The following is an 18,633-nucleotide window of genomic DNA, read 5'->3' as shown; positions in this document are numbered from 1 at the left end:
CTTTCTCTCTCTCTCTCTCTCTCTCGCTCTCTTTCCACCTCTCTAATTACGCCGACCGAGCCGGCTCTGCCCTTAACCCACAATCTGTGGAGGCATGAAATAAATACACGCTCTCCAACAATAAACAAGTGCCTTTTCAAACGACACAGCACCTCCCCATGCTCACCCCCACCGCCGTCTCTCCAGGCTTTCATAATGCTTTTACTTTCAGAGAGGCAATATAGGAGCATGTAGACACACACACACACACACACTGTATAGAAGGTGTGCTGTGTAACTCTTAGGTTGACCCCATTAGATCGAGAATCAAAGGTCATCGTCGCCTCAACCTGAAGGTGGCAAACATTTGACTGTAAGCCAAACATGACCTGAACTGGGGTTAAAATGCAGAGTGTTAAGCGTGTACACCCTCACACACCCACTTAAATCTGATATGCAATGACAGAAACATTTTAAATAACCATTCAGACTAAAATCAATAACTTTTAAGGAATTGCATACTGCCTGCCTGGGGAGATAAGGTCAGTCGAGTCAGTGATGTATTTCAATTCTTTTCTTAAGACTTCACTGGCTTCCCTGATTTTATTTGAGTTTTAATTTCCCCATTTCTGTTTTCCTCATGGTAATTATGCATCAAAATGTCTGAACCTGTTCCATTTAAAACAGACTTTTTCTGATGGAATAAGGATTAGTCTGTTTTATTTTGCTGCCATAGTGAAGCACTTTGTAACATGGATTTTGAAAAGGGCTCTTTAAATAAAGCATTATTAATATTATTGCAGTTTTAAATTGTACTTCATTAACACATCGGGGAATTAAAAAAGTAAAAAATCTTCACAGTGGAGGCAAACATATCCAGCTCAAGCTTAAAAAACCCTGGATCCTACATATCCCATAATGCATCTCGAAAGCTTCTTTAATTCAACCACCCCTGCTTCCTTTGTGAATTCCCTCTTCTTCCAAACCCTACACCTCTTGTCTTTTAATGTAGGTGTTCTGTTGAAATGTTTACATCTTCAGCCAAAGCTGAGACAACCCTGATGACATTATCATAGTTTTTTACTTGATACAATTACTTTCACACACTGTAAATTTCTCATTCTAAACAGTAAACTAAACTGTATGTGTAAAATTGGCAGAGGGTCCCTTTAATTTTGCAGCGTCTTGCTCTCTCACACATTCGCAGGTGGCGTCAGGCCACAGTTTCTCTATATTCACAATGTCATCTGCGGCACAATGGTTGCTTTTCCCACACGTCCTCAGTAATGTTAGTCATGTCTCCATCTCTCACTGGTCTGCGTGGTCACAGGATCCCTCATCTTTCTTTCATGCCGGCCACACAAGTGTCTTCTTCTAGTGATGACAGGGTTACCATATTCCCCCCGCACCGACCCGGCCTGCTTTGATTTACTTCTTGGTGGTTTTGAGCATGAGGAATAATTTTGGGAAACGTTTTGGTTCCGGAAACTCCAAAAAAGATGAATGGTTCCTGAAACTCCAAAAAAGATTCATTGCATAAACTGCTGACATGTTTCAAGTGCAATACTGCCATCTTGTGGAAAACAACAAAACTCATTTTATCCACAATTTGTGCCATTAGGTATGTATAGAATCAGACATATGTGGTATAGGTAGTTCATTTATTAAATATAAAATACTCTTCTTTGCAGTGTGACAATACAAAATATTTGGGGGATTAACAGGATTGCAGTGCTCTGGTTGATCAGTGTGTACATTATGATTAATTATGCATTTTCCTGACACAGTTTAAAAGTGGGTAATAAGAATTTTTAAAAACCTAACAAAGAGCCTGATGGTAAATTAAAATAACCGATGGTGATTTCCAATGCATTTCAAGTCTGCAAAATTAAATAAACTGTGCAGCACCAGTCAAATAAGAAACAAGCAAAATATACAAGTGCAGTTTGAAAGTTTGCGGTCCAATTCCTTTTTCACAAGTTTTAGCCACAAGACAGAGTAATGAGAAAAGCAGAAGTGGAAGCATGTGACAGTTTTTAACGCTGGACTCTACAGCCAGACCTAAGCATTTCCCTTAACATAAAATACAGACTAAAGTTTCTAAGCTAAATTTCGCTTCCAAGGTCTGTTGTAAAAAAGAAAAAGAAAAGAAAAACTCCGATATAAATAAAGTAATAAATACTCTCACAATGCTGTGTGTAGTTTACAAGTGAATGTAGTGTGGATTTAAACCAGGTGTCATGGCTGTAAATGTTAGACACATGCCGAATGTTCAGTCTAGTGTTGAAACTTGGGAAAGAACAAAGCTGTTTTCACTGCGGAGCTGTCAGGTGAAGCATTCTTTGGTTCACTGAAATACTGAGAAGGAGGCCATAAGGTCAAAAATACTGATTTTCAAGGTTCAAAACTTCTGTTAATGGATCGTGTAAACACACATGGCCCTTAAAGACACATGCACACGACTGAGTGGTTTTTTTTTTTTGTAAGGCACTGTCTCATAGTACACTAGTTTGTCAAAGAAAACACGATTTACGTCAGTCATTGACATTAACAACCTTAAAAAAACTGACTATTAATGCAGGAGGCGCTGTGGGTGTGTGTCTGTATGTGAGTCAGAGAGAGAGAGAGCGAGAGAGAGAGAAATAACAATCGAACTGGCACTTTTCATTTGCATAGACAAAAAGCACTGTGACGTATTCGAAGCAAAAATACCAAGAAAGCACATTGCCAATACTAATGCTGAGATAAATGAATGAATGAAGGTTGTTTTTTTCGTGTAAACAGATTGCTGCTTTCTGAAGAGTCGGGGAGAAGTAAAGAACTTGACACTTGACATTTCATACAATCCTCCACAACAAAACCAAAAACTAAGGCCTCAGAATTACCACCACCTCTCTGACAGAGTCCCACCTACATGGTGAACACTCCAGCCCTCATAAAGACGGTTTGTATTCCACTAGACTGCATGACATTGTCAGGTGTTTGTATTTCTTCTTCTACACCCGACAGGTATTATTATTAAAGGACAATAGGTCCTACGCAACTCAGACACGCAGTGTGTGTATTCAATTGTTCAACTATAGGGCAGCCAGTAAGTAAATAAAGTGACATATACATTTAATTCATGCAATAATACATACAATCCTGCAATCCCTCAAGTTCAGTCTGTGGGTCTTGATGTCCAGTAGCCCACTGTTGATCGTTTTAACTAAAGGCTACATACCACATAGTGAAGGCACCTCTCTGGATCTCTGATGTTTACTGGCTTAAAGAAAAACCTTGCCAAGCTACGGGAGGAACTGAACTGAGTTGAAGTCATAAGTACGTCTGTTTGCAAGTCTTTGGTCTGGGGGACAATGTGCTGGTATTGGCACAGAGACAAAATGTAAGAAAATGGAGCCCAAGTATGAACCGCAGAATGATGTGAGCAGTTGTGAATCTCTGATAAACCTAAACTGTAAAAAATTAATCTGGTTCACAGACTTAAAGTCATAATTATGAAGTTACTGTACATTTAAAATGGGGAGGAACACTGCTTCATGACCTGTGAAAGAAGGAAGGTCACCAGGATCATCACTGAAAAGCCTTGGCCTGCAAAATCCATGCAGACTCCTTTTATTGCTTTGTCACATGGCAGAGTCTTTACTTTTCTCCAACGAATCCCGGCAGTTTCACTTCCTCCGTCTTTCGTAAAGGGGGTGGGGGGAGGGGGCAGCTGTACCTCTTAGAGAAGGAACAGGACACTGTGCACCATGAGGAACTACAAATATGAAGGTTTTCATCTGAAACAAATACTTTATCAGGGGATTTTGATGCTACAGTATAGTCTTTGGTTGAAATAAAAACCTTCATACTCCTGGTTCTTTGAGGCACACGTGGGACTATCCCAGCCCTTCAGCCCAAGTGCTGACTCTCATCCATCTGACTCCTCTGGTCCGTTCTGCCACACTTAAAATTCTTAGCCCAGAAAACCAGATCCAGTCCTGTGGCTCTGTCTGTGTTATCCCAGTTTCCTGCACATTACTGAGGCAGAGAGTAAACAGAGCTCAAGGCTGCCAGGGCTTCCTGTCCTTGCTTTTCTGATCAGGAATGTGTTTGTAGCGGCATTTGTCCCCAAAATGGCAGCCAGTGGTTCTCCAGAAGTAACACTCGTCTCCGTTCACTGGACCACGTCGTCGAGGTCTGGGCAGAGAGGAAGGTTACACATGCAGAGATTAGAGAGGAACACAGAGCTTTATTAAGTATAAAAGAAATTAAAATGAGAGTTTCTACAATGAGGCTGAAGTGCATCTTACCCAGTAGCAGCTGCTCCTGCCTGCTGTGTGACTGGGAGAACGGTCTTAAGTGGAATGGGGAGGACCCTCTGAGTGCGACGGTCAGGGTAGCGCACCACTAAGCGCGTATTCTCAATACAATAACCCTGTAATAGGAAGCATACACGCAGCTGTTAACGCTGTAACCATGTTCTTTAAAAACAGATTGAGACGGGAGAACCAGGTACAGTATATGCTCACATTTAGTTTCTCCATTGCGCGAGATGCCATGTTTGCATTCTTGAAGTTGACGAAGGCACAGAATCTCTCATGCAGCACACGAATACTCTCTATCTCACCATGCCTGCAATGTAAAGCAAACAACTTAACAGACAAGTCGATAACCACTTTGGTTAAATATTATATATATATTATATTATATTATATCCGTGTTTCTGTTCAGAGACGTAGAACACTAGTGTTTGCTGAAATGTCTATCAAGTCATTTGATTACTGATCTGATCTCAACTCATAAGTATGAAATATTCTGGGGGTCGTACATTTTAAAAAGGTCCCATAAATGTTTTTCCGATAGCTCCGTCGTCACATTTCCTACCCAGAGAGATGGACAAGGGCTTCTGGAGGAAGGAGAAAGAGACAGAATGAAACTAAAAACATTACAAAATACATTAAAAAAGTCTAAATACATCAATCAATCAATGATACTTCATCAATAGAACATGTAAAGTGTGACAAACTACAAAACAAATGCGTAAACCAAGGTGGACAGAATCTATCTTAGCCACAAGAGAGGCTCCTAACCTGTATTACCAATAGCTTTGATCGGACAAACAAACAGTCACCTACGTACCCAGGTTGCACAACTGATGGATCCTGACCCCCAGCTGGAAAACAAAGGCGTTTTATCAACAGAATGTAAACAAAAACTGTATGATCTTGGCATCCAGGCTCTTCTATACATTACTGCTCTGCAGTGTTACAAAGAGAAAACACAAGCCTCTTTTTAATCATATTTGTACACGTGTTCTTACCCCTGGCTGCATCCAAACAAGCGGTCTGAACTGCCTGCACGGTTGAAAATTTCTCCAGCAGTTGGACGCTTTGCATTTCTTCAAAACCAAGATCCTGTGGAAAGAACAGAGAAAAAATTTAAGACAAATCATAAAAATACAATCACAGGAATCAAGCTTTAAATCCAAAGGACTAATTTAGCAGAATAATCTTGCTTCAAAAATGTGTACAATTCACAGCTAATAATCTTACAGGAAACACCTCTAACATATAGTTTGTGGGTGTTTTTACCATCAACTGCAGCACTTTACAGTTAATGAGGTCATTGGCAGCCTCCTCACAGTCTTTGTCCAGTTTTAGCACCTGCTCCATAGCCTTCTCTGCCTCACTGTACCGCTACAAAACACACAAAGACCCACAAAGTCAGTTAGTACAAGCAAACCTTACCACAAAGGCTTAAACATGAGGCTATTCAGTAGATATAGTTTTAATTACAAGCTGTATCACATGACCACGGTAACCTTTACACACCTTCATGCCCATGAGAGCACTGCCCTTGCGGAAATGTCCTTTGGGCCAGTCTGGAGCCAACTGAATTGAGCGTTCGGCGTCTGCCAAGGCTTGCGGGTATTGCTCCAAGCAGTAGTAGCAATAGGAGCGATTCCCAAAGAACCTGCATAATTAAAAAAAAAAGCAAAATGATGTTGATGATGTTAAATGTGTCTTAAATAATAAGGCTAAATCCTTTGCTTCAAACAAATCATGATGTACCTGTTATCCTTTGGATCACATTTGATGGCATCTGTAAACATAATGACTGCTTGTGCATACTGCCCCTCTTGCACCAGCTTTATCCCTTTTTCTGCGAGAAACAAGAGAAAAATGCTTGTACATTATTCTCTGGTGAGTCGCCAGCTTGAGTGCTTGACTGAATGCAGCGCTGCACTCTGACAGTCAGGGATACTTGTGATCAGCAATTTCCTCCAACGCTTAAATGCTTTTAAAAGGCTGGTTATCGATGCTGCTTTTTTTGGAAAAAAAACACATTTCTTACCTGTCAGTGATGCGCTTTTCTTGGTTGTGGTTGTGTCAGTTCCATTTGTCTGCAAGACAAATACTTTTTTCATCAGTTCATGTTCACAGCTGTGCAAATGTGCTTGTTCATTAAGTTCTGGAAAGGATATAAGGTTTACCTTTCCAATTTAAATGCATAAACTATATAAACGCATTTCCTACTGACAAAGGAATGCATATGGACATATAGACATTATAGTTTTGTTAAGTATTTTTATTTTTGCCTCTTTTTGACAGAGATGGTGAAGAAGAGACCAGAAACTGGGTGAGAGAGTCGGGGAATGACACGCCATTCGGACCATTAGGCTGCTGCCCTTGGGATTAGCCTGATTCAAGACACTAAGGACCGAGGTCTAAGCTTCATGCTACAGCTGTGACATAGTAGTTCTCGTTCTTTCATGGTCCAAGGTCCACTTAGCCACACATCGGACTTTAGAGCTGCCAGACGCAATGATGACTGCAATGATGCAACCAGGGACAGACTGAACAAATTCAGGCCAGAAATTTGAGGCCGACCTGACATAAATCACACCATTATACCTACGAGCTGAATTTATGTGTTGAGATAACGGGTATTAGAATAATTACATTTGGCCACTGTGTTGATTTTTGAGGAAAGTTATCCAGATTTAAATATAGAATACAAAATTATGTGAGTGACGAACAAATAAGACAAAAATTATGATCAATTAGAAAGATTATTTCTTGACCATTTGACCTATTGCATGTAATAACAGGAGAGAGTAGAGGATGTAGTCATTGAAAACCGATGTAGGGTATAACTGTGCTTTCTCTTGTTCTCTCACCCTGAACAACTGTTGTCATGTCACTGCTTTCTAGTAACAACTCTTCATTTATTTGACTGCTCAACAACAATGGATGATTATGATTATCGATGGCGATTATCAGAGGTCTGTCAACTCATTCCTGCTGAGCTGCTGGTAAAAACAACCCTCATGCCACTGGGAGATGGAAAGTTATGACAGGACCTCTAGCTTTTCCTTCTCATTTTGCATTAGCATTCATTCACCTCTCTCCTGGCCTCGTTCTCCTTATTTTCTTTGGACTTGCGACTTGATCCTTTGGGTTTGATATGGCTAGCAGCGTTAGCAAAGAAGGCACAGCTCACGTCCCATTCAGGCTCCTGTGGGAGAGAAGGACAAAGTCATTGCAGTTCAGTCATGTGTCATCCAGGACTCCAAGCATACAGGTGTTTTGGAGTTGAGCGCCAATGGCTAATAACTAAAATGATAGCAACAGAGGAGATATACATACATAACACTCCAGTACAGTGGCCCTACCTCTTCAGTGGGTCTGCCGTTGCTCTTCTCATTTGCTTTGATTCCTGGCGGAGGGATGACTGGAGCAGCGGCACTTTTCAGCAAGGCAGACGACTTTGCCTCCTTTTTCTCCTCTTTTTGCTCTCTCGGTTTCTCCTCCTCAGCCCCAACCTCTGCATCCGACTCGCTCTCGTCCAGTTCAGACTCTGCACCTCCCTCCTCGTCTTCGTCATCCTAGCATGTCGGCGCATATAATTATATATATGTATTGTGTATAACAGTAAAGGCTGAGTGCATTCCCAGGATAAATAATGTGACTGTTACCTGCTCAGCATTCTCATTTTGCTTCACCTGCTCCTGCTTCTTACGTTTCCGACGGCGCTGAAACAAGATGCAGTACTTCACATATCACCCATCATATGTAGCAAAGTAGACTTCACTTATTAAATATGGCGACAAATGTGTATCTTTAAAGGGTGTAAGGATTCGTTCCCTAACCTTCCTCTTGGCTTTGCGTCGCTCTGCCTTCCGTCTGACCTTCTCCTCCTCGCTCAAATCTTCCTCTCCATTTAAGGCATCCTAAACAAACACACACAGTGAATTCAGCTTTGCAAGTTGTACCTTCACCCTTGCAGTCCTGACATTGCAGTCCTGACATTGTCAGTCTGACACTATTTGATTACCTGTGACAAAGTGGCATCATCCCTTGCGTCAGGGGTTGCTGCACCACAGTCCATCGGCGTTTCCTGCTGCTGGACAGGGGGGCCTGTTGGGAAATACACAGCACATTAACTCCTCTGAGCCTGATTACACTGTTTTCTGCTGACTTTAGTGTTTTCTAAAGAACAAAATGACTTAATATGACTCTATAGCTGTGTTATATTGATACGGCATTTAAGAAAAATCTCTCCAGCAAGTCAGTATGTATGCTGGTTCTGCTCCATCAAATATTAATGTGTAAGAGGCATTTGTTCTTCTGCTCCGCAACGCTGCTCGAACAGCTCGTCTCAAATTTAATTTCAGCACCCTGCCCATAAAAGGGGAATAACGCTCCAACCTAATGCTTGATGCATATGGAAGATGAGATGGAAAGCATTTGATCTCATGAAACTTCTCTTTGCATTCAATGTAAATCTTTAACTTGAAATCAATATGATTTGCAATAACATTTCCCTGTGGAATGTCAGTAAAGTGACATGGCAGACTCCTGCGAGTGTGTCAACCTGACAACCAGAAAAACCATTGACTATGTAAATAAAACATGTTGCTCCTTCCTTACTTGCAAGTCAAACCACTGTCACAGTCGATAGAGAAACTAATATATAACAGACATTGAGTGGTTTGTTTAAAAAAGAACCAGGAAGAGTCTAAAACATGCACACAGAACTGTTCAATGAGAGAGAGAGATGTTTAATCTCACTTTTCCACTGCCACAGGCCCAATGTGCAACACACAGCTGACTCGGGCAGTGCTGTGTGAGAACACCATATCTTTTCTTAGAAACTGGTCGAAAAATACCATAGACAAAAAACACTGCCCTGGATATCAGCGTGTGAGTGTGTGCACATGTGTGTGCTTGTGTGTTGGGGGGGGGGCGGGGGCATTGGTCAGATCAAACCCTGTAGCTGATTTAGGCCCAATAGCAGCAAACAAACCTCAAGACAAAAAGAAACATATCACTTGACTATGAATATTTCCACAATAGAGACATGTTTAAAACTGGTTTGTGACTCATGCTGTGACTCATCATGAGGCAATGGTCATAATGTTTGTGATTCTACTACTGCTCATTACAGTTTTCCTCTTGATGTGCAGGCCCAATGCATTGAATATAGATCATTTATTGCAGGGAAATGCACACAAGCTGCCCCTGGCCCTCCTCAATATCTCTCTGGGATATGAGGACCTTGTCATTTTAACAGTGCCAACAAATTGACTTAAATGTACTAAAATAAGATTAGATAAATAGAATGATTATAAAAAAGTCAGTAAATGAAATGTGTACTTTTAGTCCATGTTTTTCCACATCTGTCAAATTAAGTCCAAATGAGTTGGTGTTTCAAAATATACATAAAAGGTGGAGGGAGTTTCAGCTGTCTGTGTCGTCAACAACAACAACAACCACAACTGTCTAAGAACACACTCCATCCCTTTCGCTGAATCAAGCTTTTGGTCAAAATCTTCAGTATAACGGAATGTTCTCCTAACAAATAAATGATCCAAGATCTATGGACAACAGCAACAATAGAGTCTCTGTTTCTCCTCTTCAAGGAGGCTGCCTAGATTAGTGTTCGGCTGAAAGGTGAGCTCTTTCCACAGGAATGCATAAAATTACAGAGCATCATCACCATCACCGACTGGAGCTTTAAAACAGGAAATCAGCTTCACGGTTTCTATTTTCTCTTCTACTTCTTCTACAGAGTTGTGCAGAGAGAGATGGGGAACATGACGCAACCGTTGAAGCAATCACTACAACCTCATGTCAGGGGCTTTATGTGATTTTTAAAACGAACTTTTAAAGACAGGTGTTTGCACAACATTAAAAGTAGTAATGAGCAGAGTAAACCATGTGCTTCTAAAACAAAGAGCCCAAGGGGTCTGTAGGAAGTTTAAATGGCATGGACAATTTGTGAAATGACTACTCTCTGTCACAAAATGCCACAAAACAGAGGGAAAGTACTCAGTTTTCACTCTGATGTGAGTAACTCTGGACCCATTATTGTAGCAGAATACTCTCAAATACATAGATTAGATGCAATACGAGGCAGTTTGTGTGATGCTGATCTGCCTCCGATGCGGTTTTGACTGTGTATAAGTCAGTAAACTACAGCCTGCACTGCTGCCTATGTTACTGGGAAACTAAACACACATGGAGAACCAAGAAGAGGAACAAGGTGAACTGTGAACATTAACCACACACACACAACTTTGAACACACACAACTTTTAAACACACGCACACACGTCACACATCTCTGGATGAACACACACGTAGTCAATCATATATCTCCACGTAGCATGTACCCCAGGGCTCCAGGGCTTTTACCACCTATTTGAGGCATTGTTGTCATACCAATATGTAGCAGGGGGGCCGTTAGTTCGGGGGGCCTTTTTACACATCTCCTGCTACACAATGTATTATTACACGTATTAGTTTGTTATTACTTGCTTCGTGTGTTCACGTGTTGATTGTGCGGCATTACAACAACTTAATGGAGCCAACTGCCAAAGAATTCGAAAGCGGTGGAAGCCAGGGTGTAACTGGCAGGAGGGGGAACTTTCATTGTTTTACCAAGGAATCGACTCAGCGGCGAAAACAGCCACGAACGAGCCATTTGCCCGAACGCAGCGTTGCGTATCCACAACAGTTTCGATTGTCACACACGCGTTTCATTATCACTTCGTGTGGTCGTTTTTTAAACTTGAGAGCGACTTTAGAAAAAAGTTTTTGAAAAGTGGGACGTTTCTTACCGCTCCCGAGTCCCAAGAGCCTGCAGATATCTCTGGTGAACTTCATGAGCGCAACCATCCAGCATTATCGTCTCAAGTGTCACCCCAAAAGATATTCACACGAATTTCTGTAAGCGGCTGGTCTAGACACGTTTGTTTCGATCGGGACAATCGGTATCGAATCTGCGGGACTCTTTGGTTTAGTCCACTTCCGGAACGTCAAACGGCTGGTCCACCCTGAGCTGCGTCTTAAAGGGACAGTACACCCTCATCCAGAACATTTTAAATAATAATAACAATAATAACAATAATAATAATAATTATAATATTATAATAATGATTATAATAATAATAATCATGAGGATTTGAAGGCAATATTAATACCTCAGAGCTGCGTCTTAAAGGGACAGTACACCCTCATCCATTACTGACCCTACTGACAGGTCCTTATCACAGTAAATACAAGAAGTTTTAATATCTAATTAAATGTTATAACAGCAGCAACAATAATAATAACCATTATTATAATAATTAGGATTTAAAGCCAATATTAATGCCACAGAGCTGCACTAACAACAGATAAGGTGTTAATACAAATACCTTTAATCATGAATTTAATATTATAACAATACTACTACTTCCACTACTACTACTGCTAATAATAATAATGAGGATTTAATGCTGTTGTTAATATCGCACAGGAAGGGGAAGTACACACCCATTCATTAATTAGTGGCTCAGCACTTATCATAGTGAATAACAAAAGATGAGGTGTAAATACAAATAAATACCTTTAATCTCTAATTAAGTTACTTCCTGCATCTGTCACGCAGTGCTGGACCACGCCCATTAATCACTCATTATGGTCCATGCCATCAAGTGTAGACCACACAGGGAAATTTTATGTAAATCAAATTAAAGTTGTAAAACGAGTCTTACCTCCTTTTGTAGTAGTTGGTGCGATCACTATCACTATCACTACATACAGACTAATAGATCTGTTCAGGTCAAAAACACTCTTGTTTTTCTTCAGATCGTATACATTTTTCATATTTGCAACAGTCTAAGCCATCAAAAGAATCTATGACCACTGACACTGCATTAAAGCAAACTGACAGCAATGCATTCTTTGCTTAATGAATCCTTCGAAGTGTTCTCTTATATAAAGCCTGGGTGGAGTTAAATAGTAAGTCACAAAACAAGTGTTATTCTTTCAGCCTAAAGGGATAGTTCTACTCACCCCTATGCTGATGGAGGGGTGGGTGAGGACATTTTTGGAGTTTCAGGGGTAAACGGTGTAGCAGCCGAATCCAATACAATTGAAGACATTAGTGACCTATCTTCAGACGTAATAAAACAACAACTAAAACATAACATTCCTCCAGACATTCATATTCGACTCTAACGTGTTTTAACCCTTAAAGTCCACCAGAAGTGGCTAAGCTAGAGGATGATAGCATTTCCGACGGTCCCTGAATGCACCTCGTCGGGAAGATATCAGCTGACATTAAGGCTAAAACATGGTGTAAATGACAGGGGCTGTTTTTACACACATGTAGTTTGACGGAGATTAAATAATTTACACTGAAGTTACAGCAATTCCGTGTGTCACGGCGACACGTTGAAATTTGAAGCCACGCCACTAACACAGTTTCCATAAGACCTCATCATCAATGTCTTGAGGCCCTTCTGACAAAGTTTGACATGGTTGTGGTCAATGGACGAGGAGGAATACATCAAAGTGTAAGACGTGCAAAAAACAAGACATTTCCTTTTTCCACCAGGGGGCGCTCTGATTTTAAGTCAGTGTAGATGTCATCAGGCCGGGACTCTTGTCATACATGTCCAGTTTGGAGTTGATTGGACAATGTATGGACAGTGTTTTTATGATGATTCATACAAATTTCACTGTTTCGGAGTATGTTCAAGCCATCAAAAATGTGATTCATTTGCCTGAATAAACGAAAAGCAATAGGGCCTCCGCACTGTCGGTGCTCAGGGCCCTAATAATTTAATGCCATTAATTCCACAGGGCTGCGTCTTAAAGCGACAGTACACGCTCATCCATTACTGAGCAGGTCAGATCTACATGTTCCTATAATGTCAAGTCAAAATTTTCCTCTGTGAAAATATCTATCGGTTTTCTACCTGTATAACATAAAATGACCAATCAGTCCGTTTGGAGTGAATACGTTTTTCAAGGAAAATTAGACGCATTTGCTTGCAATCATTAGAATTTATTTGACAAAGGTTATAAAAGGCTCCGTTATCATTTTTATTATGATTTCAAGTATCAGTTCTTCTCAAAGACACTTTGGTGATTTGTTGCTTGCTCAGTTACATGGCATCAGACCAGGAGGATTGTGTGGTAGTATTGCACTGATGTTAAATGTCAGGAGAGTTACTAGTATAAAGAGTGTAAAATTCACATGAATCAGATATAAAAAAGAGATTGAATGTTGTTGAAGGGACCACGCACTGATGCGGTCAGGTGTTTCAGTGACGTTTCAGGTCAGCGATGACAGTGAGCGCTGCGTTCCATCCGGGAGAGCCCATCACACCACCACCTAGAGAAGCATTGAACAGACAAAATGAGAATTAATCAACCTCGCTCTGCGTAGAAAAATCTGAAGCAGCTTACTCAGCCACCTGACACCACCACATGATTTCATCCCTTTATCATCAGCAGTGAGGATAAGATTTGATCTGAATGGTCAAAGGTTCATTGACTTCTAACACAAGACAACAAATCAGAACCACATAATTGACAACAAAGTCGGTGCTCATCTTAGGGTTGAAAATTTAAAGCAAACCTGGATGACAGCCACTGCCACACAGATACAGCCCTTTAATTGGGGACCGATAGTCTGAGAGAAAGGGAAAAGGTCGTGCTAGGTAGAGCTGGTCCAGGGACATTGATCCATGAAAGATATTCTGTAAAGAAGAAACAGAAATATTAACTTTTCTTTCTTATCTTGTTTTATTGTTCTTTTTATTATTATGAGAAAGAGACCCTGCCACTTCCCAAGTTCTCAGAAATAGAGGCAAACACCACTGGGGAGTTAGTGTCACTTTACACAGTTGATGTGAACTTTGATTCTGACTCGTGTGTTGGGGTTAAACTATCCGTATCCATTAACAGCGTATACAACACGTCTGTGCCTGTGTGGAGATTGGCAGAAGACTCAGATTACTTCCTCATCCACTAAACAGTCAGTTGTGTTAAACAAATAAGCTGCGTATCAACGTTTACAATCTGCTGCTCAGTTCTACAATGTGTAAATTTGGTGTATACCCCTCCAGTCAGCCCAAAGATCCTCTCCAGGTCAGGCGGAGCCAAGATGTCTCTTCCCACAACAGACTTTTTGAACCCTGGGGCATACTGCTCCACCCAGTCAAATGCTGAAAGGACACAGAAAACCATACTTTATCAGATCAGTCATAATACATTATAGAAGAGTCTATCCTTTTAACACTATTTGTTAGTTATTGGAAAATAATTGTTACCATTTAAAAAGTTTATGACTGTAAGTGATAGTTTCCCTTAAAAAATGAAAAACATATGTTTAAGTTCAGCTTTCAGCTAAACATGCTAGAACTTGTGCACTTGAGTAATTGTAAATGTAGCAGAAATGCATAACTTCAGCCCTTGGAGCTATAAGAAATCCTGGATGATTTTTTTAATGTCCAACCCGTGTCGGCGAAGGCCTCTCTGTCCTGGTCAGTCCACTCTCTGCCTTCTATGTGGTAGGGGGTGAATTGGGTGAACAGGGACACAACGTGGCAGCCAGGGGGAGCCAGAGTAGGATCCAGCACTGAGGGGATGGTCATCTCCAGCATGGGTCTGCAAGAGGAGGGGAGCATGATGGGCGGATATGGTGGAAAGCAGAGGAAGGGTGAGATGTTGAGGAAAATATGGGAAATGAGGAGATAATATATATACATTTGGGAATATAAGAAAAAAATACTAAATATTCAAGTTTGTAATGTAAATATGTGATGCCTGATATCAAACGGTCAGCAGTCTGCAAACAAACTTTATTAACTGACATACAGACAGTTCAAGAAAAAAGATGAAAACCTTTGTCGTATCACCCCAGTTTTAGCATCACTGCACTGGCCGAGCATTAAATTTAGATCGCATTTATCTCAACTACTTTAAACATTGATACACCTCTCCATTTGAGCTGGACACTGTCTCTTCTTATAAATGTTGTAAATATTGTTATTTAGTTGATGTGCTCTGTTACATGTGACATCTATTGCACTTCTATCCGTCCTGGGAGAGGGATCCCTCACTTACAGCTTTCTCTGAGGTTACTACAGGTTTTCTTTGGTAGTTCATTCTTACTCTTGTTGAGGGTTAAAGGCAGAGGATGTCACACCGTATAAGGCTAATTGTGATGTGTGAATACGGGCATTCAAATACAACTTGATTGGTGGTTAGCTGGTTGGTTGGTTGGTTGGTTGGCTGGTTGGTTGGTTGATTGTAGCCCAACCAGGCCCCTAAGGTCAGCTATTCAAAAACTTTGAGCTGTCCCATTGACGCTTTTATAGTTACTGTATCTCGTCTCTGGAACAGCTACGTGCTCAGATAAGATCTACAGACTCTACTATTGCATTTCTTTGGAAAGTACTTTGTGCTTAAGCTTGAACCTGCTATATAACTAAAATGTATTATTACTCTTTATTATTAATCCCAGGCAACTTTACCCCTATGCTGTGCGGGACCATGGTAGAGATATACTGTATGTACCTCACTGAGGGACGTCCATTCATGGCCTCTTTGTATGCCGTCTCTAGCAACTCCACGCTTTCACAGTTGAGATGAATGGAGCACTGATGGTGGGGTCCGGGTTTACCATCTGGTGTAGGAGATGCTAAGAAGTTTGGTAGTTTGTCCACAGCCACTGTAAAGCAACATGACACAGAATCAGTGTTCATTCTAACGTATCTCCACCTTGAATTAGGATCGGGGTAATTCATGCAGCATGTTGTGCTCCAACTGCTCCATTCCTTCACCCTAAAGCTAAGATAATTTCCTCGAAACAGAAAAGACTATGATTATGTTTAAGAAGCAATGCGCTGCAAAGGATCAGGACTAAAGCCCTGAAGCTCAGGCTCTACTGTAATTAACAAGCCACAGCTACAAATCGCAGCACACCGATTTTTTTCGGGCTTTACAATTTTATACACTTTGAAACTTCAGGATCGAGGCAGTGACCTGATCTTACGCTGCAATAATCCTACTACTATGAGTGGGGAATGGTTTGTGTGTGTGTTTATCTGTTTGTATGTCCGGCTACTCCTCCAAAACCCATCCTCCACTCCACTAACTTTGATGTTAAATATATACTCTTCCATTCTTACTTTTTACTTTCCAAACTTTTATTTTGAAATCCGATCTTTTACATTAAATCAACTGTATGTATTAACATATACCACTGGAAATATAATAAAAAATGTTTTAACATCCACAAAATACTGACAAAAAACTCAATTCCCAACTACTTGAACATTTTTCTTTTCAGTATTTGTGGTGTAGAGTTACAGATTTACCATTGATCTTGGTGACAGGCGACGTGTAGTCTATCTGGTCGACGGCTTTGATAAACTCTGGAGAAAGTGCAGCCTACAATAAAAAACAGGAAGTCAGAATGAAGTTAATATATTATATTGTGGCATGGTTAGGTGTGTTGTTGATATTTCTCCGTTACCTGTGGCGTGAGGTTTTTGAAGGTGACATAAGGTGTAGCGTTTGATAAAACTACTTTACTGGAGATCTCTGTGCCATCTTTTAGCACCACCCCTCTGGCAGCACCATCTGAACCAACAAGGACCTGCCCTACATCCTGCAAAATTTAGACACGTATGCATAAATATACAATATACACTTGTTAGAATATAATTCATATTAACGCACAAAATTAACTGCAACAATTCAACAGTATTTAATCAAACCATTCTACCTTCTCTGTGAAAATGTCAACTCCGTAGGATTGAGCAGCGCTGGCAATAGCCTCAGACACGCCTCCCATTCCTCCCTCCACATAACCCCATGCTCCTTTCTCCTTCTCCAGCTCTCCCATCACATGGTGTAAAAGCACATACCTTCAAGGAAAGACCATACAATTCAGCTTTTTAGAGGTCATTGTTGAATCCTTTGCAGATAATTGTGAGCGGTGTGTGTGTGTGTGTGTGTGTGTGTGTGTGTGTGTGTGTGTGTGTGTGTGTGTGTGTGTGTGTGTGTGTGTGTGTGTGTGTGTGTGTGTGTGTGTGTGTGTGTGTGTGAAACAGGGTGCCTTCAAATGTGTCTCACCCACTACCAGGATTACTTGGACTGGTCATGGCTCCGATCACAGCATCAGTAGCCAGCGTCGCTCTCAGTGGCTCCGAGTCAAACCACCGATTGAGAATCTATGACACAAAACAGGAGTTAGTCATAATACAGCAAATAGAAAATGGGGGGGAAATGCCGCATTTTTCGTTAACTTATAACAAACCTTCATTATTGGTGCGGTTATAATCTCATACATGTCTGGAATATTTCTGCCCAGTTTCAGACCTATAAAACATAACAGGACTCAGCTACTTCACGAAACAAAATTAGTATATCGTAAATCTTCTTTTTATTCTAGCATCACAAATATAAAAGTGAATTGCACAAGCATGCATCCACCAACACACCACATTTGGCCAGAGGCATCAGCGTTTTTGCTGCAGCCAGCCTCTTCCTCAGGGATCCAGAGGTGAGCTCTGGAATGTTGACAGGAGGAGCATCCAAGAGAGGCTGAATGGCTCCTGCTAGCTTCTCAAGGTGTGCAACAAAATCTGGGAAAGCCTGTTACATCATTGTCAAAGAATGAGTAACGAGGATGAGTCCGTGTCACATCATACTGCTGTAACAAGGGTTGTAAATACTGTCAACCATTTGCTGAGGCTGTCATAACGCTTATATCACCTTAGCATCCTTCTGTGAGAACTTGCCTATCTCCCTCTGGTTCATGGCCAGGTCTGAGCCCAGGGTGAGAGACCTGGGCGGAGCACCGTTCACCCCCTCCTCCAACATGGGGGTGAAGGCATGTGGGTCTCTCATATACACCTTCAGCCCATGTTTCTGAATAGAAATACACAAAGATGAAAACAATTGTTTTTCCATTGTATTATTATTATTAGGATTATTATCTGTGTTTACCTTGAGCTCCAGGTCTCTGTATATGTGTGGTCGTAACAAACTGAGCAAATAGGAACATCTGGAGAAGCGGAAACCTGCACACAAAAGTGTTGTATGAAGAGTGTATGAAGCTACAAACACGTGAGCATTTTAGAAATACAGAACAGTGTATTACCCACACCATTCATTTGCTGTGTTTATACATGTTCTACAATTAAAGGGTCAGTTCACCCAAATTACAGAATATGTCTTTGCTTACTTCTATGGGTATCGAGCCTTGCTAACAATTTTGGGTTTGTTTGTGTCTGTTAGACTGGATATTCCAAATAACACTATCTGTTAATTATAAGTAGGTCCAGTGTATAGTACATCAGTACTGAGATAAACAAGCA

At 40.9% G+C, this 18,633-nt stretch overlaps 2 protein-coding genes across 3 annotated transcripts in view; both read right to left on the bottom strand.

The window, feature by feature from the left end:
• Positions 1 to 1,623: 1,623 nt before the first annotated feature.
• Positions 1,624 to 11,276, bottom strand: zgc:123010 (uncharacterized protein LOC641500 homolog). 2 transcript variants are annotated; one of them, XM_035172848.2, is made up of 16 exons: positions 11,089 to 11,276; positions 8,302 to 8,384; positions 8,117 to 8,197; positions 7,943 to 7,999; positions 7,640 to 7,852; positions 7,369 to 7,482; positions 6,319 to 6,367; positions 6,036 to 6,126; positions 5,796 to 5,937; positions 5,556 to 5,660; positions 5,285 to 5,378; positions 5,104 to 5,137; positions 4,793 to 4,870; positions 4,494 to 4,596; positions 4,275 to 4,399; positions 1,624 to 4,161 (listed from the first exon to the last, which is right to left on the bottom strand). In XM_035172848.2, the coding sequence occupies exons 1-16, from the start codon at positions 11,144 to 11,146 to the stop codon at positions 4,026 to 4,028; spliced, it is 1,563 nt and encodes a 520-aa protein (XP_035028739.1). In that variant the 5' UTR covers positions 11,147 to 11,276; the 3' UTR covers positions 1,624 to 4,025. The 2 variants fall into 2 exon arrangements, with proteins under 2 accessions (XP_035028739.1, XP_035028740.1); XM_035172849.2 differs by having other exon boundaries at positions 4,793 to 4,867.
• Positions 11,277 to 13,288: 2,012 nt separating this feature from the next.
• pyroxd2 (pyridine nucleotide-disulphide oxidoreductase domain 2) overlaps positions 13,289 to 18,633 on the bottom strand; it is a 7,015-nt gene continuing 1,670 nt past the window's right edge. The window contains exons 4-16 of the mRNA XM_035172726.2: positions 18,263 to 18,336; positions 18,029 to 18,184; positions 17,755 to 17,908; positions 17,571 to 17,632; positions 17,387 to 17,484; positions 17,037 to 17,178; positions 16,785 to 16,919; positions 16,627 to 16,699; positions 15,824 to 15,977; positions 14,760 to 14,911; positions 14,363 to 14,469; positions 13,881 to 14,001; positions 13,289 to 13,634 (exon numbers count right to left, since the gene is read on the bottom strand). Of these exons, the coding sequence (XP_035028617.1) occupies positions 13,564 to 13,634; positions 13,881 to 14,001; positions 14,363 to 14,469; positions 14,760 to 14,911; positions 15,824 to 15,977; positions 16,627 to 16,699; positions 16,785 to 16,919; positions 17,037 to 17,178; positions 17,387 to 17,484; positions 17,571 to 17,632; positions 17,755 to 17,908; positions 18,029 to 18,184; positions 18,263 to 18,336 (1,499 nt within the window). The 3' untranslated portion in view covers positions 13,289 to 13,563. The remainder of the gene's footprint in view (positions 13,635 to 13,880; positions 14,002 to 14,362; positions 14,470 to 14,759; positions 14,912 to 15,823; positions 15,978 to 16,626; positions 16,700 to 16,784; positions 16,920 to 17,036; positions 17,179 to 17,386; positions 17,485 to 17,570; positions 17,633 to 17,754; positions 17,909 to 18,028; positions 18,185 to 18,262; positions 18,337 to 18,633) is intronic.

Source organism: Hippoglossus stenolepis, chromosome 12 (assembly GCF_022539355.2).
Source record: "Hippoglossus stenolepis isolate QCI-W04-F060 chromosome 12, HSTE1.2, whole genome shotgun sequence".
NCBI classification, from domain to species: domain Eukaryota; kingdom Metazoa; phylum Chordata; class Actinopteri; order Pleuronectiformes; family Pleuronectidae; genus Hippoglossus; species Hippoglossus stenolepis.
The sequence above is the reverse complement of the archived record's forward strand: the minus strand, read 5'-3'. Positions and strand labels throughout refer to the sequence as shown.